The sequence below is a fragment of the Hesperophylax consimilis genome, chromosome 8, assembly GCF_061612785.1.
Source record: "Hesperophylax consimilis isolate HC1 chromosome 8, BYU_Hcon_1.0, whole genome shotgun sequence".
Classification (NCBI taxonomy): Eukaryota; Metazoa; Arthropoda; class Insecta; order Trichoptera; family Limnephilidae; genus Hesperophylax; species Hesperophylax consimilis.
Genome location: NC_142843.1, coordinates 15,409,232 through 15,436,291, shown reverse-complemented (window position 1 = coordinate 15,436,291; position 27,060 = coordinate 15,409,232). Strand labels below are relative to the sequence as shown.

General features: G+C 37.8%; 1 protein-coding gene across 1 annotated transcript; it reads left to right on the top strand.

Annotated features, from left to right (window-relative positions):
- Positions 1–889: 889 nt before the first annotated feature.
- On the top strand, positions 890–27,060 carry Mi-2 (chromodomain-helicase-DNA-binding protein Mi-2 homolog). The gene is made up of 18 exons (XM_089634927.1): positions 890–1,065; positions 1,522–1,592; positions 4,093–4,215; positions 6,916–7,066; positions 7,868–8,013; positions 11,497–11,676; positions 12,393–12,563; positions 13,037–13,351; positions 13,735–13,910; positions 16,284–16,407; positions 16,578–16,751; positions 19,529–19,704; positions 19,842–20,019; positions 20,114–23,827; positions 24,165–24,359; positions 25,266–25,428; positions 25,815–25,960; positions 26,332–27,060. Exons 1-18 carry the CDS (start codon positions 1,029–1,031, stop codon positions 26,332–26,334), a joined length of 6,243 nt encoding a protein of 2,080 aa, XP_089491053.1. The 5' UTR covers positions 890–1,028; the 3' UTR covers positions 26,335–27,060.

Genomic DNA, 27,060 nt, shown 5'->3' with positions numbered 1-27,060 from the left:
TTCATTAAAAAAACCCTCCACAAGCATCCCCTAAGACGAAATAGGCCATGAGGGAAAATATTTTCTTCTGGGCCTCCTGTGTGTAGCGAATGTAAAAAAAGTATATTAAATACCCAGGGTTTTAATTTTTTCATATAAATGGTGAAAAGCCAGGACTTTTTTTATAACACACATTATTTATTTACCTACATGAAATTCTTCGGGGAATCTCATAATAATAAATAATATGTTTAATGCATTTATATCATATGGTTCTTTTATTTACATAATTTGAGAGTGATTCTGATTAGAGTTTTGTTGACTATTTTTACAATCCATTTTTATTAATCATTCTCGTACCTAATTTCAAACTAGGGGGACCCTGCGTTTATAGCCCCTGGTTAAGTGATTTTTAGATTACCTAAGTAATATAATGTTTTACGCGCATATTAATATTTACGAATAATATTAAATGTTACTATTTTCCACAATCGTAAATGCAAATAATCGCATATTATTATAATTAAGATTTTTTCAACGGTTTGTTTGTTTAGATGCGTTAAAAATGGTAGTTGTAGGTAAAACTTTACCCATTATGTAGGTGGCTGGAAGAAGTACGGCACAGTCACGTCAAAAGCATGTTTCGGTCGTAATTTGAAATGGGAATATTCAAAACGTTGTTGAAAGACTATTCCTGGAGTAAAAGTTTATTTGTTTGTATATTCCAGTTGTAATTTTTTTCTCTCATTTTTGGTAAAGCAAAAAAAATAAAGTGATTGTTCTCCATTCTTTTATTTTATATTTGTTTGGTCACTTCCCTGAGAGTTGGGAATAATTATCCACCTGGCAATATTTTTTTTCGGTATTCGTAATAAGTTTTTAGAATTTTACAGTTGGTATTCCTGGTGACTCCGTTTGTGCGCGAAGCTTCCCGTGTCGGCGGGTTTCAATGTCTTTTATATTTTAGTTTTATTTAATGCAATTAAAGTACCGATAGTTAAGTGAACAATAATCTTACAATTCACTGAAAATTTTGGTTGTGATTAGTAATGGCATCCGACGACGAAGTAGATGAATCATTTGCAGGTAATTCGCGAAATAAAAAATCACAGTAGCATGTCATAGGCCAAGCCGACTAGCGGTATCATGTGTTTACTTCCGATATCGGCAATTAAAAATTACAAGTTATTACTTACCCCTAAACAACCCCCGGAGACTGCCTATTTGCCCATTTCGACCCATATTACTGTTTTCGGATATGTCATTAGCTGTTTTTATTTCTATTGTAATTTAAGTGGTGCATAAATACCTCTAAATAATGTTTTGACAGAATAGACCATGCACATACCCTTCATTACTTCCTTAACAAAATGGACGCCGACAAACAAAGAGATTAGCAATGATAACCACGAATTGCAATTGCCGCCAACGGCAAATGCGGTCCTAACCTCGAAGGCATCCCTTTTACTCGATTCGTGTTTTCATATTTTCGCGAAATAATTTTCAGTTTTTAAATTTTTCACAAATATTTTTATTTTTCAGGGGAAGATGAAGTCGAGGATGGCGAGGGCCAGCCTGACAACTCCGGAGACTCTGATGATGGACCCCCAAAGGTGCCCTTTCACTATTCATGAATTAAATATTTTCCAAAACTGTCTGAACATCTTAGGTTCTACAGGGGCATGACTATCATGTGGGTAGGAGATATAACTGATTGCACTCAATGTCATGGTATTTGTTTTGTAATTAAATTCTATCATCTCGTTATTAATGTACCAAGTTTGGGAAAGGCCAGCTGAAGACAGTCATTCTCAACTTTTACTGATGTCTTGAAAGGTCCAAAATTTCTGTAATTATTTATATATATACTTTGAAATCATTTAGAGAAAAACAACCGGATACATCTGTAAACAACGTTATGGAATACTTATAAATCTTGCTGAAAGATCACTCATGTTACTACATTGTAAATAAAACATTTCTCTTCTAGTAGATACTAGCAATACACTAGCATAACTTATGCCAAAAATCATTACATGGTATAATACATCTTGATGATAAGCTAAGGAAGCCAACTTCAAGAGAGCCTTTAGCAGTAGTAGCAGTTAGGCCTGCAGTCCAGTTTTCATAATTTATTTAGTTTGATAATAATTTTGATTTGTAAAATCGCAAATCATTCATCTCAATTGATAACAATCTCATCTGCTGCACAGTTTTCTTATCTAATTTTAGTTATAAAAAAACTATAAGAATGTTGCCAGGAATTTCACTCACAGTTTTTCCTCATAATACAAATGCAACATTGTAAAGTTCCGCAAGTTTACAATATGTATTTGATTTAAAAGTAGCTTACTAATACTTTGGCTTAATATATACTTGTAGGGCAACCAGAGTTTAGTTGGACGTAGCAGGTGACACTCACACAGATGCACTCCTCACACTCAGACAGATGCATTCCTTTCATACAACATGTTTCAGATTTCAGTGTAAAATTTTCAAATAGTTAGTTTTTTAACCCCTATAGTGCTGCTGGCTACATTTGCAGTGCAGTAAAATATTTATCACCTTGAGGTGTACTGCAATTTGCATTATGTACTGCTAAGCTTTACAAGTTTGAATGTATTTCTTTACTGTCCATTAAAATTCCAAAGTAAAAAAGTTACTATTGTAGAAGTATATAATATATTTTATATAAATAAAAATGTAAATGGCAGTGTGTTCAAAATCTTAAATCTCTTAAAGTTCTTAACCGATTGCTTTGAAATTTTGACACAACATTACATTTGAATATGCGTGTGTTTTTACATACACATATAATATAGGTGTCACATGTGACAGGTAAAAAACATGCTTTCTTTGAAAAACAGTTCCATCTGTTGGACAAATATTCTTTTTTTGATAAAAAACAGTGCCATCTCGTTGCTCTAGTTCGTTTTTGTCCAACAGACCATAACGTAAATCGGGAGAAATAGGGCTTCAAAGTTTTTTTTACCTAAAACGCATATACAATGAAATTAGCTCATTCTAAGCTTACTATAAAATGATTTGAAGTAATGAAATTATTATTTTTAAGTAAAATTCGTTCCAAATGTCTAAAATTACACAGAAAACACGTTTTTAATTTCAATGTAGGACACAGTGTTGGATAAATAAGCTCGGATTGCTGATTTAATTTTGGTGGAATTAAGACAAAACACACTAAAAATATTTTTTTCACTTGTATCGTATAAATAAATGCTTTCTGAGAACAACTGCATACTTAACTCAATTTCACCAAAAATGGTCTGTTGGTCAAAAATGAACTAGAGCGACGATCTGTTGGACGTAAAAGCAACAGGCGCTATTGTTTCTCCATCTGCACAGACAGACTGAGCAACGCGTGGCGTGGTATAGCTAGTTTCAAATATAATTTTTGATGTTATGTTTGGCTTTGAGATGTTTACCCATTTTACCCATTCTATAGGTGTTAAATAATCCAAAGAATACACTTTAAGGCTAATTAAAACATGTGACGGACCAAGCCTGCAAGTCCCGGATGGCACTGGTCCCTGAGTTGTATGGGCTGGTAAGTGTCATTTCACATATGCCGGCCGATACCGTCCGGCACGGGTGGTCGGATCGACGCTGTACATGCACACCGAGAACCCGGCTGCTGGGTGCCGACTAACCGGCGATTTTCATGTAGCGGGTTATGGAACACAACGGAGCATTAGCTGGTCTGCCAGCCGCAGTTGTTCAGTATTCACATTGCGATAATGCTCTCACGATTCGTACCTAGAATTGGTCGATGTCTGGGTGAGACTGGGGAACCTCCTATCTGCTAGCTTACATCTTAAAATATGTATTTAGAAACGCAAACAAAATATTAATGTAAAAGCAGCATAAAAACAAATATGATCTGCATGTAAATATCTATATGATAACCGGGTTACATGTGAAAGGTTTGTTTTTGCTCGACACCGGCCGGCCTCGTCCGGGACATGTGAAATTAGCTGAAAACTTTTTGAATATTAAAGTTCAATGATGGCATACACTTGCTAACCCTTTCTCGCTAATAATAGCAAGTGAGATAATATGTATATCTGATAAGTAATGTAGTGTTTGTTTGCGCAGGAGGAAGATGATTACTCACCAGAAGACAGCAGGAAGAAGAAAAAAGGTAAAAAGAGGAAGGCTCGAGGAGACGACAAGAAGGGCAGAAAGAAAAAGAAAAAACGAAAGAATGAGAGCGAAGAGGTAATTTGGCATTTCATCTCTATGTAAATTTGTTTGTTACATTCCGGTTCAAGATGGCGGCCATGTTGGATACTACCTTTTTCCTACTATACTATGAGCTGTCAAATCGAAATAATCAATATACCTACCGGCCTGAACCAAGTTCGAAAAAAGAATTGTCATTGAGATGTGGCATTTCTTTGGATAAATTTTATAATTCCATTTCTCATTTGAAATTAAAAAAAGTTACGTAAAATATTTATGGTTTGTAAGGAAGTATTTAAGTGCACCTACTTATAATTTTTTTACGATTACAGTGGAAATTTTTGTTTTGATTTAAATATGAGAAAATTAGTAAAATGATATTTTTTTGGCGCGACGTCTACTGTTTACAGAACTACTAGTAATATCTAGTTCTAATAATTACTAAACTCTGGCTTGTTAACCCCTCAGGCTAATTTGTTTGCTTTTGGGAACTTTTATGGTCTCATAGAAATCCTTGTCTCCCTTACTGGTATTATATATAATCTAAACGTTGGTAGAAAAAGAAAACATCACGCTTTATATTCAAATGTAGAAGTTTTTTTATTCTTTCTTTTTATGTGAAATGACAAGAAAGCTAGGCGACAATAATGTTTGTAACACAATTTGTCTAACAAAATGTGTTTTTTTTTCTGCAGTAATTTTAGTTATAAAAAAAAAATAAAATGCAAAATTATTTTATGTTTATTTTTAATAGTATATTTGAAAGCGTATTTTATTACTTTCCTAAAACAGTTTTCGGAATTCGGAAATATTAGAAATATTTCATTTATTTGTATAATGGAAAATACTCCGGTCATCTGACAGAACATTCCAGAGAACTAAATTAAGTATTAAGCCTCTCTTGACCCTGGGTTTGCTGCAGTTCCAACTACACCAAATATGTAACTTTTATACTTAACGTTGATATGCCTTGTTTGATACAAAGTGATACATTCTCTTGTTCTTGGTGTCTATAAGTTCATAGATTCAATATTTTGTTTTTAGAAAAAAATTGCAATTACATTCCAAGCCAGTTTAATGATAATTTATTCACATCAATAGTTATCTGTTATGAGAGGAAATTCATTAATACACTTAAATTTTTATGCTGGTTTATAAATGGTTTATTTTTCTTCTGGTTTATTAAATTGTAAATGTTCGGGAATAATAATTACTAAACTGTGTTAGCGTTGTGTATTTCAAGGTGGCGTTTTAATTGAAATAATTTCTTAACTAACGATTGATATGTAACTGTGCATTCTGAGCAATAATAAATACACCTGAAACTGCTAAAAATGAACACAAAAATATATATATATATATATATATTTTTTATCAGGGTTAAATAAAATCGTAACATTTGAACCAGCAGAACCCCACCTTATTCATAATTTTTGTCTTCTCAGTCAGAATGTCTTAAAACCTTAGGCTTCTGGCATATTCTGTCAGAATTTGTGTGTATTTGAGCTTAGCAATAAAATACAAATAAATCGTATATATATGAAAACTAAAAACTGTTTTTGAAAGGTGCATGTATATAAATACGCTTTAAAATTTTATTATGAGAAAGAAACATGTAGTTTTTGAAACATTACAATTTTAAATGTAAACATAAAAAGTTTTAAAAACTACCTTGTATTTTTTCATGTAAACACTGAACTAAAATTACTGATAAAAAAAGTTTGTTTTTTCATATAAAAGTAATCAATAAATAATTGAGCTGCTCGGATGTAGACCATGTTAACTGACATTTTTGCGAAAATTGTTTTTTATTTTTAGTGTAAACGGTGTTTACTGTTGTCCTCTAGAGACCACTCTCGCAGTGGTAGCACTGTTTTATCGGACGATTTGAGATATGTAATCAATTGTATACAACATATTGTTTCAAGTAAAGAATGGTATGTGATGCAAAACGGCGGATGGCTGACACATACTATGTTCTGTGTCATCACAATTAATGGATAAAGTGATAGCAAACATTGTAAAATAAAAATGACTCTTAATTTTTTAAGAATTATGTTATTTTTATGCATTAAAACATTTAAAATGCTTATATCTCAAAACTTGTTTTTATCAGTTAACATAGTCTACACCCGAGTAGCGCGATTTACGAAGTATCATAAATTTTCCTCAAATTGTGGTCGGTAGCTTTGGTTTCATAGAGATATGTAATTTATTTATTTCTTCTTTATTCTTTTTATTTTTCTTTTTATTTTTTTTTTGTCTTCTGCTTTCTACTTTAACATTTTTATATTTTCTATTTCCATTATAATTCATTCTAATATAATCTTTCATACTTTAAACATGTATAAATATTTAATTCATATGTTAACACTAGACCTCACATACTAACTATATACCATTGGTCGCCACGAGACAGGCAGTCGCCTAGTGTGGTGATTTAATGTATCACATGTAAGAAAATGTATTATTGTATTATCATGTATTCTATAAATAAATAAATAAAAATATACATTTTAATTCTTCTGTGGTTAACTTCTGAACTTGAATATAGAGCGTGTTGTTTTCTCTTTCTAACACCATTTAATGAAATGTATGTGTTTCTTTTTTAGAAAAAAAAAGATATCCAACACTAATTAGCGTTTAAATATTGTACTTTTTGTGAAAAACTTCAGTGATTTTTATTAAAGAAAATCGTAAATGGAAGGTTTAAAAAAAGTTATTGTATGACCTTAGGAGAGTGAGTTTGGGGGAGAAGAGGGTGTGGAAGGCGGTGACAGTGACTATGCCCTGAGCGCCGTGTCCAGCGGCAAGAAGAGAGGCGGTACCTCCAAGAGTCGGAGCAGCAGCGGTCGCCCCCCGGCAACACCCTCGGATTCAGGATCAGGTAACTAACTCATTATGTTCTTCAAGTTAGATGCTCAAGAAGGACTTAGAAACTATTAAACTATATTTTTTTACATCAATCCAAGCATCACAATAATATTAGTAGCGGTTAATTTGTTAGCGCACTTTTGTGAAGGTTCGCATTAAGTTTTCAATTCAAGTCAATTGTCAACTGCAGTGAAACCCTCTTATAACGTTCCCCAATAAGAAGTTTTCGCACTTCAAAGTTTTTCCTTGGAAAACCTTATGAGAGAGTTTCACTATATTTAAATGTATCAAATGACTGAATGCTGTGGAAATGAGATCGTATGAGGCATATGCATACTAAAACCATGTATAACCGTGTGAAAAATTCAGGGATTCACAAAGAATTCAAGGCTGATGTAAGTGTAACGAGCAAGATTAAGAAAGGGATGCTTGGATGATTTGGGCATGTAGAGCGAATGAATAAAAAAGGGTATAAAGAGAATATATGATGCGAATGCTAGAAGTCAGGGACTCCGAAGGAAGACATGGCATCATCAAGTGAACCAAATACTTGAGTTGGGCCATATAAAGTTAGAAAAAAAGAGAAGAGTGTATGTATGAATGTGGCAAGGAATGTGCGCCAAGACCGAGTTGTTTGGCTGTCTGTCCTCTCTGCCTACCCCTGCGGAGAAACGGCTTGATTGTTAGTTAGTAATTTATCATAGGGCTGTTGGCAAGCGCATGTGCCCACGTTCAAATATGTAAGATAAACTTAGAAGGCTTAAAATGTAATTGTTGTAAATTTCACTTTCACATGTATATTTTGTATTCCTAGGAATGCCGACAATCGATGAAGTTTGCTCCTCCTTCGGCCTGACGGATGTTGATATCCAATACTCCGATGCAGACCTGGAGAATCTGAGCACATACAAGTTGTTCCAGCAGCATGTCAGACCCTTGCTTGTCAAAGAAAACCCAAAGGTAATATCGCCCTTCCCTTCACATTCACTTGGTAGACATATTTTCTCTAGGACTAATAGATCTGTTTGCCCTCTTATCATTTTCAATTAAACCACTCTGACCTCCCACTCCTGACTCATCAAGTCATTTATTATGTAACTTAGGTCGTCTGGCTTGTTTATATGAAATTATTGTCATTCAGTAAAACCCCCATAAAAGACGGTTCCCGCATTAGGGTTTTTCCCATTCACGTTTATTAAGGGTATGAATGAGAAAATATATGAATGTCAATGATGCAAGAAGTGCTTTCCAATACTGAGTTTGGTGGTCCATTCTCTCTGTCAATCCCTGCAGAAAAACAGCATGAATTTGTGACATTTTGCTCATCGGTTCTTTGAAAATTGAATTACAGTAGAACCTCGTTAATTCGAAATCCACGGGACATCAAAAATCAAATTTCGAATTAACGAATTCCCACGTAATTCGAAATTTTATGAAAAAAAAAAAAAAAATACGCCGAAAATCGATTTTCTCGGCCGTCTCTTCAAATCCGGATGGTATTTTAGTTGTAAATTCGTATTAATACCAATTATTTCTTTATTTTCGCGGCCGATTACCGTAGCGGCGGGCCCTTTAAATTCAGAAATTCGCAATAAATTCGTAAAAATGCTATATATTTACGCGTAAATCGAGATTTCGCTGCCGATTTCGGTCGCGGCCTACCCTTTAAATTGAGATATTCGTAAAAATATTTCGATATATTTCCGCGTAAATCGAGATTTCGCGGTAATTTTCCGTCGCGGCCGGCCTTTTATTTCAAATTTATGAATTTAAATTCGTAAAAATACGATATATTTCCGCGTAAAACGAGAATTCGCGGCCGTATTCCGTCGCGGCCGGCTCTTTAAATTCGGATATTCGAAATAAATTCGCAAAAATATGATATATTTTCGCGTTAATCGAATTTTATCGGCAGTTTTTCGTCGCAGCCGGCCTTTTAAGTTCAGATATTTGAAGTAAATTCGTAAAAATATGTCATATTTCGGCGTGAATCGAAATTTTTCGGCCGATTTCCGTCGCACCGTATTTTTTAACTCGGATATTCGAAGTAAAGTTAGTAAAAATACGATATATTTCCGCGTAAATTAAAATTTCGCATCCGATTACCGTAGCGGCCGGCCCTTTAAATTCAGATATTCGCAATAAATTCGTAAAAATGCTATATATTTAGGCGTAAATCGAGATTTCGCGGCCGATTTCGGTCGGGGCCGGCCCTTTATTTCGAATATCTGAATTTAAATTCGTAAAAATACGATATATTTCCGCGTAAATCGAGAATTAGCGGCCGTATTCCGTCGCGGCCGGCTATTTAAATTCAGATATTCTAAATAAATTCGCAAAAATACGATATGTTTCCGCGTAAATCGAGAATTAGCGGCCGATTTCGCGTCGCGGCCGACCCTTTAAATTCAGATATTTGATGTAAATTCGTAAAAATATGATATATTTCCGCGTAAATCGAATTATGTCGGCAGTTTTTCGTCGCAGCCGGCCTTTTAAGTTTAGATATTTGAAGTAAATTCGTAAAAATATGTCATATTTCGGCGTGAATCGAAATTTTTCGGCCGATTTCCGTCGCGCCGTATATTTTAACTTGGATATTCGAAGTAAAGTTAGTAAAAATACGATATATTTCCGCGTAAATTGAAATTTCGCGTCCGATTTCCGTCGCGGCGGGCCCTTTAAAATTCAGATATTCGAAATAAATTCGTAAAAATACGATATATTTACGCGTAAATCGAGATTTCGCGGCCGATTTCCGTCGCAGCGGGCCATTTAAATTCAAATATTCGAAATAAATTCGTAAATATATGATACATTTACGCGTAAATCGAAATTTCGCGGTCGAGTTTCGTCGCGGCTGACCCTTTAAATTCAGATATTTGGTGTAAACTCGTAAAACTACGACATATATCCGCGTAAAACGTATTTTCTCGGCCCTTGAAACTCGGATATTCGAAATAAATTTGAAAAAGTACGACATTCCAGTGTAAATCGATTCAGATTTACAAAATAATAATACTAATTAGGACGACGTATAACCACGTAAAAATACATTTTTCGGCGTTTTACCGCCACGGCTGACTTTTAGATTCAGATTTAAGAAATATTATGATTTATTTTCGCAAAAATCAAATTTTTTCGAATTACACAAACAAATTTTCGTGCGCGGACAAAAATAAATTTCGAATTACGAATTAACGAATTTCGAATTAAAAAAAATTTTGTATGAAAAAATTTTTTAGCGGAAATTTTTTTGGCGAAAATTTCGAATTACGCGTTTTTTCGAATTATCAGGGTTCGAATTAACGGGGTTCTACTGTAATACTTTCCAAGCCGCGGCCGCGTCCGAATGCAGTTTGTGACGCAGTTATCGCCTGACTGGCCAGATTCCTTTTAGTAAACATTCCCCATCCGCGCTTTTTGGCACATATTCAATTATTCATATTTACATAACCATTATTTAAATAGAGGCATTTTTTTTTTAATAGACTCTTTTTTATTATATTTTCAAAATAAAACAATGAATTTTGTAATTAGTTTTAATTTCGTTGTAATTTCGTTGCTAAGCCATTTTCGTGCAAAAAGACATCACACGCCAAGCTTGCGTGGCAACTGGAACACTTGAACTCTCGCCGTATAAAAATGGTGAAAGAAAAAAGTGTGAGTGATACAGGGTGGCGCAGATGGATCGGGTGGTTTTAAAATACTTGTCAAACTGTCAATTTTAAAGGTATTGGATTGAAATAAAGTGCAAAACGTGTAGTTACAATGGAAGTTTATTAACAAAAAATTAGTAAAGTTAGTTTTTAAAAATTACATCCATCAAATGCCCTCCTTCTCGAGCGACGCATTCTTGGAGTCGGTCCTTAACGTTCCGCATTGCCCGCGCAAGCACATCACCAGGAATTAATGTGATTTCGTTGTGAATTGCTGCTTTCAACTCCTGAATGGTCCGGGGTTTGTTCATGTACACCCTTGCTTTTAAATAGCCCCATAAGAAGAAGTCACATACCGTGAGTTCCGGTGAGCGAGGGGGCCAATGGAGATCTCCATTACGGGAAACCAAACGGCCAGGGAACAGAGCGCATTCCCTATTATTCCCTACAGAGGATACTATTAAATCATTTATCTGAACTATTCTGGGAAAAAACTACTTATGGTAGATTTTATATAAATATATTTTAAGAAGTCTGGTAAGACAGTATAATTTACAAAAACAACAGTTTGCAATAAACAGTCAAGTTATTATGAAATAGAATTAGCTGGCACACAGTGAAAATTTAGCATCGGCGATCAAGAAGTTAATGTAAAATGCTGACACTATAATTATAATAATGATTTACCCATAATTAAGCTTGTGTGTATGACTACATTATTATATTATATTTTGACCCTAAGAATCAACAATGAATAAGTGTTTGTGTATTGTTTGTTGTGTAGGTGCCGATGTCCAAGCTCATGATGCTGGTGGCGGCCAAGTGGCGTCAGTTCAGCGACCTGAACCCTGGGCTGGGCGGCGGCAGCAGTGGCGTGCCGGGCGGGGGCTCCGAGGAGAACACCAATACCTCTGTGTCCTCAGAGTACACCAAGACCCCGCGCAGTCGCAGGGAGAAGGATAAGGTATGGTATCTCTCATTCAAGCCACACCGCCATGTGAACAAACACCACATTACTGACAGAGATTACTTGTTTATACTAGTAGTTTGTTCTTCCAGTGGTATAGTTGATTGTCTCAGGTTCAGAATGGTGCATCTCCACTTACCGCAGCCGGAAGATCATACAGTTCTTTATATGTGTTTTGCATTTTTATTAATTAATGATTAGCTTGTTCATCATAAGTGTACACATTGAACTTATTGAGTGCAGTGACCAACCCTCAGTGTAAATAATTGTTTACAATGGAATCTCTTGGAAGAATAATATTGCTGCCAGTTCACTTCCACAAAATGCCACAATTTGGAAGTAAATTTCAACAACAGCGTTTTCAATTACAGCGCCCTTGAGGTGATTTTTCACAAACACGGCACTATATAAATTAGCCAAATATCATTATTATTATTAACACACATTCTTCGTTCTTTATCACAACAATGCTGCATCTCTTTCTTAGACACTAAATAATAGTGAGTTTATATGTCTGCTTCCCCAGAGGAAAAATTCAATTATTATCATAAATCCATTTATTCGTATTAAATAAATGAAACACCGTTGCCTTTGCCTTGCCGTTGCCGTGGGAATTTTAAAAGCAACCATTGGAATATATTTCCTTTTGTTCAGTTGTGAATGTAGGTACAATGTATAACGCTAATCAAAAACATTTTTGTTTGTCTTTCTAGAGTGATGAAATAGAAGAGATAGAGGATGATGACGATGAAGAGGAGAGTGACAGTGTAAAGAGGAGGGGGCGTCGCAGCAAGCCAACCTCTTCATCGGGTCGCAAGCCTGCCCGTAAACCCAAAGTGCCCACCCTCAAGATCAAGTTCGGCAAGAGAAAGCGCGCCAGCAGTGTAAGAACATTTTATTTTTCTTTATAGCTTCATCATATTTATAAAACTGGGTTTCCATGTTCCAAGATTGAACCTTGCTCTACAGGACACAATATACATATTAAATATTCTGAATAAAAAAGTCATCCTTCCTGTTCTCAATGGTTTATTTGTGGTGAAATTGTAGCTCCTCTATTTCTTCTCAAATATATAAAAACCAGATCAGAAATCGTTCCTTCACTTTCATCCTATCTTCCGTAGAATTTGGATGAAGCTCTTGAGAGAACACTGAGACACAATCTGAGACCGACTCAATTAATATGTATGTACATCCAATTAAAACAAAAATGGATCCCTAAATTTTATTTTCACTAAATTAAAGAATAAATGAAAATATATCTGAATTAATATATAACTGACTAATCATTTTTATTAATCTTATCTGTTTACTTTTTATTTCTTGAAAATTTTTACAAGAGTAGAAATCTTTCCAGGAGGATGATCCTGAGGGAAGTGGTGGCAACAATTCTGACTCTGACGCAGAGTTCGAGCAGATGCTGGCGGAGGCGGAAGACTCCACTCCCCAGCCCCCGGTTCTGTCGGGCCGCAGCTCCAGGACGGGGGTCCCCGAGCTTGCTGGGGACACCGAGGCAGCCCCTGCCGAACCCGTTGAGGTGGATCCCAACGCACCACGACGCAAGGCCAAGACAAAGATCGGCAACAAGTCCAAGAAGAAGAAGAAGTTGAAGACCACGAGCAAGTTCCCCGAGGGGCCAGATGGAGAGCAAGAGCATCAGGACTATTGCGAGGTGAGAATTAATTAATTAAATACCCTAAAGTAGATTAAAATCTTCCATTACATGTTTACCACAACAAGATAAAATCTATGGTTCCTACATACAATCTTGAAACATTTAAAAAAATTATCAACGTTAGTAATGGGGGTAAGCCCTATCGTATCGTTTTTAACACTTTCAGTCATTGAAAACTATCTGGGTCACATGATGAAAGGACCCTAATATGAAATAACAAACGAGATGCACAAGTGGATCTTTCTGAAAAAATCTTTCTTGATTGATGAATCTTACCTGGGACTGAACTCAACATAGGAGAGTTGTACTGAAGAGCCAGGACTATGTGTAGGTCCGGGTAGGTCGTGCGTGTTACCTAATATGGTTGTGATTATTTCCAGGTGTGCCAACAAGGCGGGGAGATCATCCTGTGTGACACCTGCCCCCGGGCATACCATCTGGTCTGCCTGGAGCCGGAGCTTGAGGACACCCCCGAGGGCCGCTGGTCCTGTCCCCACTGCGAGGCCGAGGGCAATAAGGAGGAGGAGGATGATGACGAGCACCAGGAGTTCTGCAGGTGAGATACTGTTACTGAATTCCAGACACTTCGTGCTATCCATCGACTAAGTATTATCTCGCAGTCGAAAGAAGCATTGCTTATTACCTTGTGTCGGTCTGCACAGAGCAAATTCGTCTCCCAGCAAGTTGTTCCCTGAGATCTCCAAATAGTGTAAAATAAAGTCTGTCTGTTTGTGCGCTTAGTTCTTCTAAACTAGATTTTGATGGGTGGTTTCATTATCATTTAGATAATTTCTTCCGGAAGGTTTATACATATAATACATGCATATTATATTGATAAAAAGTAGAGAGAAGTCGATGTTTATCCTAGAATTCACAACCTCAAAACTTTACTCTAAATCATTCACAACCCAGAGCAACGCCATACACCTCAGCTAGTTATGAGTTTTTAAAAATACCCCATAGATGACTTCGAAGCGGCATATTGATTAAAGTAACAATTGGTAAAAATCACACATTTCTTTATAACAAAAAAACCACCTCAGGTCAAAAATGGTGACAACACTTTTACCACAAAATGAATGGTCGTCACTGGCTTCACCCACGTTTTTAGAAGCTTGGACAACATTAATTTGGTTGTTAAATCTCTATATCTTGTGCATTTGAAATTATTATTAAAATTATTGTAGTAAAAAACCTTGTTTTTACGGGTTGATTTTTTAGTGTAATGAGTTTAAACCCAAGTAGTAATACAGTAGAACCCCGTTAATTCGAACCCCGATAATTCGAAAAAACGCGTAATTCGAAATTTTCGCAAAAAAAATTTCCGCTGAAAAAATTTTTCATACAAATTTTTTTTTAATTCGAAATTCGTTAATTCGTAATTCGAAATTTATTTTTGTCCGCGCACGAAAATTTGTTCGTGTAATTCGAAAAAATTTAATTTTTGCGAAAATAAATCATAATATTTCGTAAATCTGAATCTAAAAGTCAGCCGTGGCGGTAAAACGCCGAAAAATGTATTTTTACGTGGTTATACATCGTCCTAATTAGAATTATTATTTTGTAAATCTGAATCGATTTACACTGGAATGTCGTATTTTTTCAAATTTTTTTCGAATATCCGAGTTAAAAGGGCCGAGAAAATACATTTTACGCGGATATATGTCGTAGTTTTACGAGTTTACGCCAAATATCTGAATTTAAAGGGTCGGCCGCGACGAAACTCAGCCGCGTAATTTCGATTTACGCGTAAATATATCGTATTTCATCACCGCGACGGAAATCGGACGCGAAATTTCAATTTACGCGGAAATATATCGTATTTTTACCAACTTTACTTCGAATATCCGAGTTAAAAATACGGCGCGACGGAAATCGGACGAAAAATTTCGGTCCATGCCGAAATATGACATATTTTTACGAATTTACTTCAAATATCTGAACTTAAAAGGCCGGCCGCGACGAAAAACTGCCGACAAAATTCGATATACGCGGAAATATATCATATTTTTACGAATTTATTCCGAATATCTGAATTTGAAGAGCCGGCCGCGACGGAATACGGCCGCGAATTCTCATTTTACGCGGAAATATATCGTATTTTTACGAATTCAAATTCAGATATTTGAAATAAAGGGCCGGCCGCGACAGATAATTACCGCGAAATCTCGATTTACGCGGAAATATATCGTATTTTTACGAATATCTCAATTTAAAGGGTAGGCCGCGACCGAAATCAGCAGCAAAATCTCGATTTACGCGTAAATATATAGCATTTTTATGAATTTATTTCGAATATCTGAATTTGAAGAGCCGGCCGCGAATCCTCGTTTTACGCGGAAATATATCGTATTTTTACGAATTCAAATTCAGATATTTGAAATAAAGGGCCGGCCGCGACGGAAAATTACTGCGAAATATCGATTTACGCGGAAATATATCGTATTTTTACGAATATCTCAATTTAAAGGGTAGGCCGCGACCGAAATCTGCAGCAAAATCTCGATTTACGCGTAAATATATAGCATTTTTACGAATTTATTGCGAATATCTGAATTTAAAGGGCCGGCCGCTACGGTAATCGACCGCGAAAATAAAGAAATAATTGATATTAATACGAATTTACAACTAAAATACCACCTGGATTTGAAGAGGCGGCCGAGAAAATCGATTTTCGGCGTATTTTTTTTTGTTTTTTTTTCATAAAATTTCGAATTACGTGGGAATTCGTTAATTCGAAATTTGATTTTTGATGTCCGTTGGATTTCGAATTAACGAGGTTCTACTGTAATTGTTTTTGATATTTCATAGAACAGGGAGAAGAGAACAAGTTTTTTCAAGTCAGGTATATTATTTTTACATAAACTTTTATTCTTAGTGAGTTTGATAATGACATAATATGAGTTGTAATGTGCGTGTTTATTATTAGGGTCTGCAAGGACGGTGGAGAGCTTTTGTGCTGCGACCAGTGCCCCTCCGCCTACCACACATTCTGCCTCAACCCTCCTCTGGTGGACATTCCCGACGGAGACTGGAAGTGTCCTCGCTGTGGCGTAAGAACATTACTATTACTAACTCATTCAGATTCAGCTGTGTAAGAAGCATTGCAAATAAATAATGCTTTCATTTTGGTTTCCGAAATGTTTCTTTCAGACTATTGGTATGTACATAAATGTATTTTCATGATGTTTGTACACAAGCTAACCCCATTTTGACTTTCCAGTGCCCCCCACTGAAGGGTAAGGTGGCGCGTATCATCACTTGGCGGTGGAAGGAGGTGAAGGAGCCACCTGCGCCCGGCACCTCCAAGAAGGGACAGGTCCAGCGTCGGAGGGAGTTTTTCGTCAAGTGGCAGGACCTTTCCTACTGGCACTGCAGCTGGATCTCAGAGCTGCAGGTGTGTAATCAATCTCTTATAGTTATCACTGTGGGGTGTTAATATAATAATAAATGGCTCTCGGTGTGGCAGTACGCATTCCCGTCTCCCAAATTGTTTTGAACTTGAACCAAAAAACAAAGTAAGAGCACATAGAACCAGTATTTCAGGAATGTTATAAGTCAAATTGGGATGTTAGTATTATTACAGGGTGGCCACAGACCTGGAAAACCGGGAAAACCGGGAATTATCAGGGAATTTTACCGAACCGGGAATTATCAGGGAAATGTCAGGGAATTTTAAAATATTCTTAAAATATCAGGGAATTCCAACAATAAAACGAAATTCGTTATTTACGATTTGTGAAGTCCCAAAGTTGTGTTTTATTACTTTTACTTGCGGCCTGTGTAACAAAAGATATGCCTACAAAGACAAACTAAATAAGTAGGTATTTTTTTATTATTATTTTCGTAAATAGCCCTTGCAACACAATCATGTCGTAAACCACCCGCCTTGATTTTTACCCTATACTATGTAGGTGCGAAATCTGTAAAGAAAAAGCTAGCAAAGTTACAACAAAGTGTCAAAAGGGTCGGACACCCAGTACGGTCGTAATAAAATTTAAAGATCATCATTATCAACATTTTTACAAAGTATCAATACAGTAGAACCTTGTTAATTCGAAATCCACGGGACATCAAAAATCAAATTTCGAATTAAGGAATTCCCACGTAATTCGAATTTTTATGAAAAAAAAAAAAAGCGGAAAATCGATTTTCTCGGCCACCTCTTCAAATCCGGGTGGTATTTTAGTTGTAAATTCGTATTAATACCAATTATTTCTTTATTTTCGCGGCCGATTACCGTAGCGGCGGGCCCTTTAAATTTAGATATTCGCAATAAATTCGTAAAAATGCTATATATTTACGCGTAAATCGAGATTTCGCTGCCGATTTCGGTCGCGGCCTACCCTTTAAATTGAGATATTCGTAAAAATACGATATATTTCCGCGTAAATCGCGATTTCGCGGTAATTTTCCGTCGCAGCCGGCACATTATTTCAAATATCTGAATTTAAATTCGTAAAAATACGATATATTTCCGCGTTAAACGAGAATTCGCGGCCGTATTCCGTCGCGGCCAGCTCTTAAAATTCAGATTCGAAAAAAATTCGCAAAAATACGATATATTTCCGTGTAAATCGAGAATGTGCGGCCGATTTCCGTCGCGGCCGACCCTTTAAATTAAGATATTTCATGTAAATTCGTAAAAATATGAAATATTTCCGCGTAAATCGAATTTTATCGGCAGTTTTTCGTCGCGGCCGGCCTTTTAAGTTCAGATATTTGAAGTAAATTCGTAAAAATATGTCATATTTCGGCGTGAATCGAAATTTTTCGGCCGATTTCCGTCACGCCGTATTTTTTAACTCGGATATTCGAAGTAAAGTTAGTAAAAATACGATATATTTCCGCGTAAATTGAAATTTCGCGTCCGATTTCCGTCGCGGCGGGCCCTTAAAATTTCAGATATTCGAAATAAATTCGTAAAAATACGATATATTTACGCGTAAATCGAGATTTCGTGGCCGATTCCGTCGCAGCGGGCCATTTAAATTCAAATATTCGAAATAAATTCGTAAATATACGATACATTTACGCGTAAATCGAAATTTCGCGGCCGAGTTTCGTCGCGGCCGACCCTTTAAATACTATATTTGGTGTAAACTCGTAAAACTACGACATATATACGCATAAAACGTATTTTCTTCGCCCTTCAAACTCGGATATTCGAAATAAATTTGAAAAAATACAACATTCCAGTGTAAATCGATTCAGATTAACACAATAATAATACTAATTAGGATGATGTATAACCACGTAAAAATACATTTTTCGGCGTTTTACCGCCACGGCTGATGATTTATTTTCGCAAAAATCAAATTTTTTCGAATTTCACGAATAAATTTTCGTGCGCGGAGAAAAATAAATTTCGAATTACGAATTAACGAATTTCGAATTAAAAAAATTTTTGTATGAAAAATTTTTTCTGCGGTAATTTTTTTGGCGAAAATTTCGAATTACGCGTTTTTTCGAATTATCGGGGTTCTACTGTACTTACTTTTGTTTATTTGTCTATTTTTGTCTGGTCTTTTCATTTGTACACAAATTGTCTTCAGGCGAAATATCATAAATTTGTAATAAGTGTATTTTGTTTTGAATAGATCATTGTGGTGCAAAGAAATAATAAATGCTTTAGATGACGGAATTCCTTTTATTTATGTATCTGTTCTAATTTTCTGGCGTAGATGAAAATCGTGTTTCAAAAATAAAATTTTGAACGATATGTCCTTTATACCAAATAAAACATATCAGGGAAAAATATAGAAACTGCCCTGGAAAACCTGGAATTATCAGGGAATTTTGAAATCCGTTTTTTGTGGCCACCCTGTATTACCAGATAACTACTTGACGTATGTAAATATCTTGCAAGCTTCGTTAAAAAAAAGCAACTGTAGTACAGGCTCATTAGGTCATCAGACAACTAATAAAATAACATGCATTTTAACCAAAAGTGTGCTGATCTATTGGACACAGATCAAAATTAATTTATATTCATATTTTCCTAACGCTGAACTAATATAATATGTGATTTTTATTATAGGATCTTAACTAGGGATAGTGATTGAGTGTCCATTATTTGTACATATTATAATAGTGCTTAACCAAGAAATGGAGGGTCCATAACAGGCCTGCCTGTTTAGAATGTTATTTAACAATAGTCTTTATCGATCTTAGATTGACGTGTTCCACCCCCTGATGTTCCGTTCGTACACACGAAAATATGACATGGAGGAGCCACCTAAACTTGAGGAACCACTGGACGAGTCCGACTCCCGCTACAAGAGGATAAAGAACAACAGGACTGAGGACCATGACAGGGAGGAGAAGAATTTCGAGGAGAAATATTACAAGTATGATTTAGTATTTTTATAGTTATAATAAATGAACCATCACATATTGTAATTACTTAATTCTTTTCTTTTCTCTGGAGTAATTTATTATTGTAATACAGGGTGTTTTTTTTATAAACTTTTGGCATTTTATTCAGGTACGGAGTGAAACCCGAGTGGCTTATAGTGCACCGTGTCATCAACCACCGCACCAACCGGGATGGGTCCATAACCTATCTGGTCAAGTGGAGGGAACTCTCATACGACCAAGCCACCTGGGAGGTGGAGAACGATGATCTCATTCCGGGACTTAAATTGGCCATTGAATACTACATGGTAAATACACATACTTGATATCCTATACATACTTGATATAAGTAGGTATATAATCTTCTGAAGTGATTCAATGCTGATGTCATGGTATGTTTAGGATCTCCGCGCCGCCTGCTGTGCTGATGGCCCCATACGCAAGGGGAAGAAAGGGAAACCCGGCCGCAAAGGACGAAGAGGAGAGGTGGAAGATGAAGAGAAACTCAACAGGCGATACAGCGCTCCTCCAGATAGACCCACCACTGATCTCAAGAAGAAGTACGAAGACCAACCACCCTTTATCAATGAAACCGGTATGCAGCTCCACCCCTACCAGCTGGAAGGAATCAACTGGTTGCGTTACTCCTGGGGACAGGGCATCGACACCATCCTTGCCGATGAGATGGGTTTGGGAAAAACCATTCAGACTGTTACATTCCTCTATTCCCTCTACAAAGAGGGTCACTGCAAGGGCCCCTTCATTGTATCTGTACCTCTCTCTACAATCATTAATTGGGAGAGAGAATTCGAGCTCTGGGCTCCAGATTTCTACGTCATCACATATGTTGGGGATAAGGACTCGCGCGCTGTCATAAGAGAAAATGAGTTGTCTTTCGAAGAAGGAGCCAACCGCGGTGGGCGCCCGTCCAAGATTAAGGGCAGTGCTATAAAGTTCAATGTGCTGCTGACATCATATGAGTTGGTCTGCATCGACGCAGCTTGTCTGGGCTCCATTGAGTGGGCCGTGCTGGTGGTGGATGAAGCCCACAGACTGAAGAGTAACCAGTCCAAGTTCTTCCGGCTCCTTGCTGGATACAACATCAATTACAAGCTTTTGTTGACAGGAACACCGCTACAGAATAATCTTGAGGAATTGTTCCATCTTCTTAATTTCCTCAGTAAGGATAAGTTCAATGACCTCGGGGCTTTCCAAAGTGAATTTGCCGACGTTTCGAAGGAGGAGCAAGTGAAGCGTTTGCACGAGATGCTTGGACCGCACATGCTGCGGCGACTGAAGGCTGATGTACTCAAGAACATGCCTTCCAAGTCTGAGTTCATCGTCAGAGTAGAATTGTCTCCCATGCAGAAGAAGTATTATAAGTATATTTTAACAAGAAATTTCGAAGCTCTTAATCCTAAAAGCGGCGGTGCTCAGGTGTCCCTATTGAACGTGATGATGGATCTGAAGAAATGCTGTAACCATCCTTACCTGTTTCCAGCTGCTTCGGAAGAAGCACCTTTGAGTATTCACGGTAACTACGACACTCAAGCCCTAATTAAAGCGGCAGGTAAACTCGTGTTACTTTCCAAAATGTTAAAACTGCTCAAAGAGCAAGGTCACAGGGTTCTCATCTTCTCTCAGATGACAAAAATGTTAGACATCCTGGAAGATTATCTGGAAGGTCAGGGTTATAAATACGAGAGGATTGATGGAGGCATTACGGGATCTCTCCGTCAGGAAGCCATTGACAGGTTCAATGCCCCCGGAGCTCCCCAGTTTGTGTTCTTGCTGTCCACCAGAGCAGGAGGTCTCGGTATTAATTTGGCTACAGCCGATACTGTTATTATCTATGATTCTGATTGGAATCCCCACAATGATATCCAAGCTTTCTCTCGTGCCCACAGAATTGGACAGGCCAATAAAGTCATGATCTATCGATTTGTCACACGTAACAGTGTTGAGGAAAGGGTCACGCAAGTTGCCAAGCGTAAGATGATGTTGACTCATCTGGTGGTGAGGCCCGGAATGGGTGGGAAAGGAGCTAACTTCACCAAGCAAGAATTGGACGATATTCTTCGATTTGGAACAGAAGAACTCTTCAAAGAAGAAGATGGAAAAGAAGAGGAGGCCATTCACTACGACGACAAGGCTGTAAGTGAATTGCTCGATAGGTCTAATCTGGGAATAGAGCAGAAAGAATCTTGGGCTAATGAGTACCTGAGCTCTTTCAAGGTGGCTTCATACGCCACAAAGGAAGGAGATGGTGAAGAAGAAGTGGATACAGAGATAATTAAACAAGAAGCTGAAAACACGGACCCGGCTTACTGGATCAAGTTGCTCCGCCATCATTATGAACAACAGCAGGAAGATATCTCTAGAACCCTGGGGAAAGGAAAGAGAGTTCGCAAACAGGTCAATTATAATGACGGAGGAGTTGTACAGACAGAATCACGTGAAGATTCTACTTGGCAAGAAAATGCCTCAGATTATAACAATTCAGATTTCTCTCAAGGTTCCGATGATGACAAAGAAGATGACGACTTTGATGAGAAGAATGATAATGGTGATCTGAGTAGACGCAGTAAGAGAAGGCTGGAACGCAAGGAGGAGAGAGACCGCCCTCTGCCACCTCTCTTGGCTCGAGTGGGAGGCAACATGGAGGTTCTTGGATTCAACGCTCGTCAACGCAAGTCATTCCTCAATGCTATCATGCGTTATGGAATGCCACCTCAAGACGCCTTTAATTCTCAATGGCTTGTTCGAGATTTACGTGGAAAGACAGAGCGGAATTTCAAGGCTTACGTCTCCCTATTCATGAGACATTTGTGTGAGCCTGGAGCAGATAACTCTGAAACATTTGCAGATGGTGTCCCGAGGGAGGGACTCTCCAGGCAGCATGTCTTAACCAGAATTGGTGTTATGTCGCTTATAAGGAAGAAAGTTCAAGAGTTTGAGCACATCAACGGTTACTATAGTATGCCAGAGCTCATTAGGAAGCCATGTGAACCAGTCAAACCTCCCGGCAGTGCTGCCACCTCTGTCACCGGGGGAGCTTCTGCCGGAGGCGAGAGTGCCGTTCCCAGCCCGTCTCCTTCCTCTGCCACCCCCACAACCAGCGCTGCCCCCTCCCCCGCCCCCACACCCACACCCACACCCACTCCCACTCCAGCCCTGGTCACAGCAGTCACGACTACAGCTGTAGGGGACAAGGATGAAGCTAAACCTGAAGAGGTCAAAGAAAAAGATCCTCTGGAAGAGAAAGACGGTAATGAAACTGTTAAGGAGAAACCATTGGATGAAGCGAGCGTAACAATAACGCAAGCAGCAGACCCTGAAGGCCTACTGGACAAGAAGGTGCTTGAAGAGAAAGCACTTGAAGAAACTATTGATGTACCTGACAAGGAGGAGAAGGAAGCTTCCACAGTTGAAGAAACCAAAGAAAGAAAGATGTCTGTGGATGAAGAAACTGGTGAAGTAGAAAATGTCAAGACTGAGGAGATGGAAGTCGAAAGTGCTGAAAAAGTGGACAAGCCCGAAAAAGTTGAGAAGGTGGAAAAGGTAGAAAAAATTGAAAAAGTCGAAGAAGAAAAAGAAAAGGATAATGATGTTGTTGAAATAAAGGACGATAAAGACAAGGTCATTGAAGTCAAGGACGAGTCAGAGGACAAGGATGACAAAGATGTGGTTATTATTTCGGATAAGCCATCCAAGGATGACAAGAAAGATGCCAGTGATGATGACGATGTTGTCCTTGTCAAGGATGACGACTCTGACATTAAGAAGCCGGACAACAAGCAGGAGGAGGAGGACGCCCTCAAGTTGGAGATAAAAAAGCGCAAGTTCATGTTCAATATCGCCGACGGTGGCTTCACTGAGTTGCACACTCTGTGGCTGAACGAAGAGCGGGCAGCTGCTCCCGGCAGAGAGTATGAGATCTGGCACCGTCGCCATGACTACTGGCTGCTGGCCGGCATCGTGACTCACGGCTACGGACGCTGGCAAGACATACAGAACGACATCAGGTTCGCCATCATCAATGAGCCCTTCAAGATGGATGTCGGCAAAGGAAACTTCTTGGAAATCAAGAACAAATTCCTGGCAAGGAGGTTTAAGGTTAGTTATATTCTTCTGATTTAATCAATTAATTCAAATTAATTCTAATTGATTTGTTGATTCATGGATTTAAAACTGGCACTGATCATTACATTAAAATATATATATCATTATCTTAACTTTGAAACAGTGATAGATTTTAGCCAATGTATGTCATAAGATGTTATTTATTTATTACAAACTTTAGCTATGAAATTTGTATTGAATCCAAATGTGGTCAATAAGGGACATTTTATAAAGGATGATAAAAACTGTATCTAAGTGACTTGTTTGTAATATGAGTGTCAATGAAGTTGTCAAGCACCTATTTTAACCATGTTATATGTTTTGGGTTTAGCTCCTGGAGCAGGCCCTGGTGATCGAGGAGCAGCTGCGGCGGGCAGCCTACCTGAACCTGACGCAGGACCCCAACCACCCGGCCATGTCGTTGAACGCCCGCTTCGCCGAGGTGGAGTGCCTGGCCGAGTCGCACCAGCACCTCAGCAAGGAGTCGCTCGCCGGCAACAAGCCTGCCAATGCAGTATTACACAAGGTACATCTCGTCTTCTTCTCCTTGTCTTGTTGGGCTCGGGAACCCATTGCCTCGATAAGGCGCCTCCTCATAGTATGCCTAGCCTCTCCTCACCCTGCCTTTGGAGTTGCTTCTCCTTGCTTTACCCGGGGCGGCCCACTGGACATCTTCCCTCTTGAATCTGTATTATCAGTGAAATACAGTCTTCTGGTATTCTTAATATACGAAAAAGCCACCTCAAAGAGTAGCAGGGGTTCGATGTTAAGGCCTTCTCAGATCATTAATTATATCTATTTCATTGTTTTACATTACAATTATATCATTGTTTTAAATTTGATGACTCCCATCTTGCTCGTAAGAGATCTCATTGGCTCACTGCCCAGAGCCACAACTATATCATCGCCCCATTGGGGGCTAAGGAAATGGCTGCACGAACATATTTGTTTATACGGACCATGTATATTGAAACAATTTTAAACTTCTTTCCACTTATTTTATTGTTTGACCGTTAATGGTTCAACAACAATCTTTTGTATTAAGTGATTCATTGAAGATGTCCACTAAAGAATCCATATTATTACCCCTATTAGTATTCTGGGCAATTAGGAGTACATTATGGTAGTTAGTCCCAGAATTTCTGCACTGAAAAAAAATCCCAACTTCTAGTAATCTGGTATTCGTGGAAACTTATAAATACAACGCAAAAGTAACTGAATGAAGAGTATAAAAATAGTAAAAACTTTTACAAATTTTGGTGAAAATGCCCATAAATGTAGCAAGGAGTGCGTGCCAAGAGGAGTTGTTTGGCTGTCCATTCTCTTCCACCTTTATTACAATTGCAATTCATATCTACACCGACAAAATAAAACTTTTATTGCCTTTGAAATTATTGATTTAATTAAACATTTGTATTTTGGTATGTCTTAGGTTCTGAACCAGCTGGAGGAGCTGTTGTCCGACATGAAGTCGGACGTGTCCCGCCTGCCGGCCACCCTGGCACGCATCCCTCCTGTGGCGCAGCGCCTGCAGATGTCAGAACGCTCCATCCTCAGTCGCCTGGCTGCCACCGCCGGCAACCCTGCATCACAAGGTAAAGGGCATCTCCAACACCACGCCTACCTATATACATTGTATCAACTACTTAATGTGGATTGGGATTGGAGGGATCTAGTAGGAATATTAACAGAACATTTATGGGAAGAAGGCTCAGATACCTCGGAAAAGACATATTATGGAATCAGGAGATAGTTGGAAATACCCAATAACAACACTGGTGAACTTTATTGAAAGATAAGGTAAAACATGGAAGTTTGCACAAGTGCTTACAGGAGATGGGATTTATGCGAATCATCTCCTTATTTATTTAAGACTCCTTCATTTTACAGATTTTAACCTTATAAGTGTAATGGATTTCCTTGGCAATGGAAAATGTAACATTTGATTTGGAGATATTAAATCAATTTTTTATATTTGCAGCTCAGCAGATGTCTCAGTTCCCGCCCGGCTTCCAGGCTGGAGCCCTGCCGGGCTTCAACACGGCGGCCGCCACCGCCGCCAGCTTCACCAACTTCCGGCCACAGTACTCGGTGCCCGGACAGCCCACACAACCCAGCACGCAGAGTGTGAGTACCCAGCCAACAATGGCTAACACAGCCAGTATCTTTGATCTAGTATATTTATTTTATAAACTCTGTACACCTACCTACGGCATGAATGCAACTAAACTCAAAGATTTCAGATGCACACTCACAGCTAGGGGAGGGGAATAGTGTAATCTAGTGTTTGTCAAACGCATGGTCTGTGAAAGCTCACATTAGCAGTTAAGGGTTAATGCAACATCATGACGTCGAACTGCCATCTTTAAAAATGATTGTTGTAGCATTCTGATTGGTCAATTTAAAATTATATTTAGCAAATTCATCCAATAAATGAGAACTAATTTAAATTATTTACCAATAAAGTGTCACTAATCAATGGTGTTTTGTTGTTTCAGTAAACGGTGATCGAGGGAAGAATCGACGGCCAGAACTTAGCATAAAGTTAGGATAAAAATGTTAGGCAAATACACTAATAACTGATATTGGGTTTAAACAGTGATAGATATAAGCATTGACTATATTATTAGTGTGAAATTAAATGTATCTCCACTACGCTGAATTCTTTCTTACTATTTTTGAACAATAATTTATTGTCTTTACAGGATAGGATCAGTGGCGGCTCGTGACTTTTGGGTATAGTAGAGTGCTAATATTACAAAAAATGACATTATTAATGTTGCGGTAGCTGAAAACGATTTTTTCGAAAATTCGGTATTTTGTGTGAAGATTTTCTGGAAATCCGTACGGCTAAACTGAAATTGAACACAAAAAATCGAATTTTCAAAAAATTGTTTTCAGCTACAACAACAATAATGTCCATTTTTTGTAATATTAGCACTCTACTATACCCAAAAGTCACGAGCCGCCACTGGATAGGATGTCTGTATTATTTTTGTCCCATTTTTTTGATGAAGCATATTATGTTAATTGAATTATGTGAACATGTCTGACTGAAGGACGCCTGCAGCTCTGATCTGGGTTTTTATTTGGCACAGGCCACATCCACTTAGTGTGGAATTCTTTGTGATAGCAAAGTCTTCGATTTTTAAGGAACAGTTTTATGAATACAGACATGATCGTGAAATACATAAACATTATTTATTCATCAATCTGACTTTAATTCT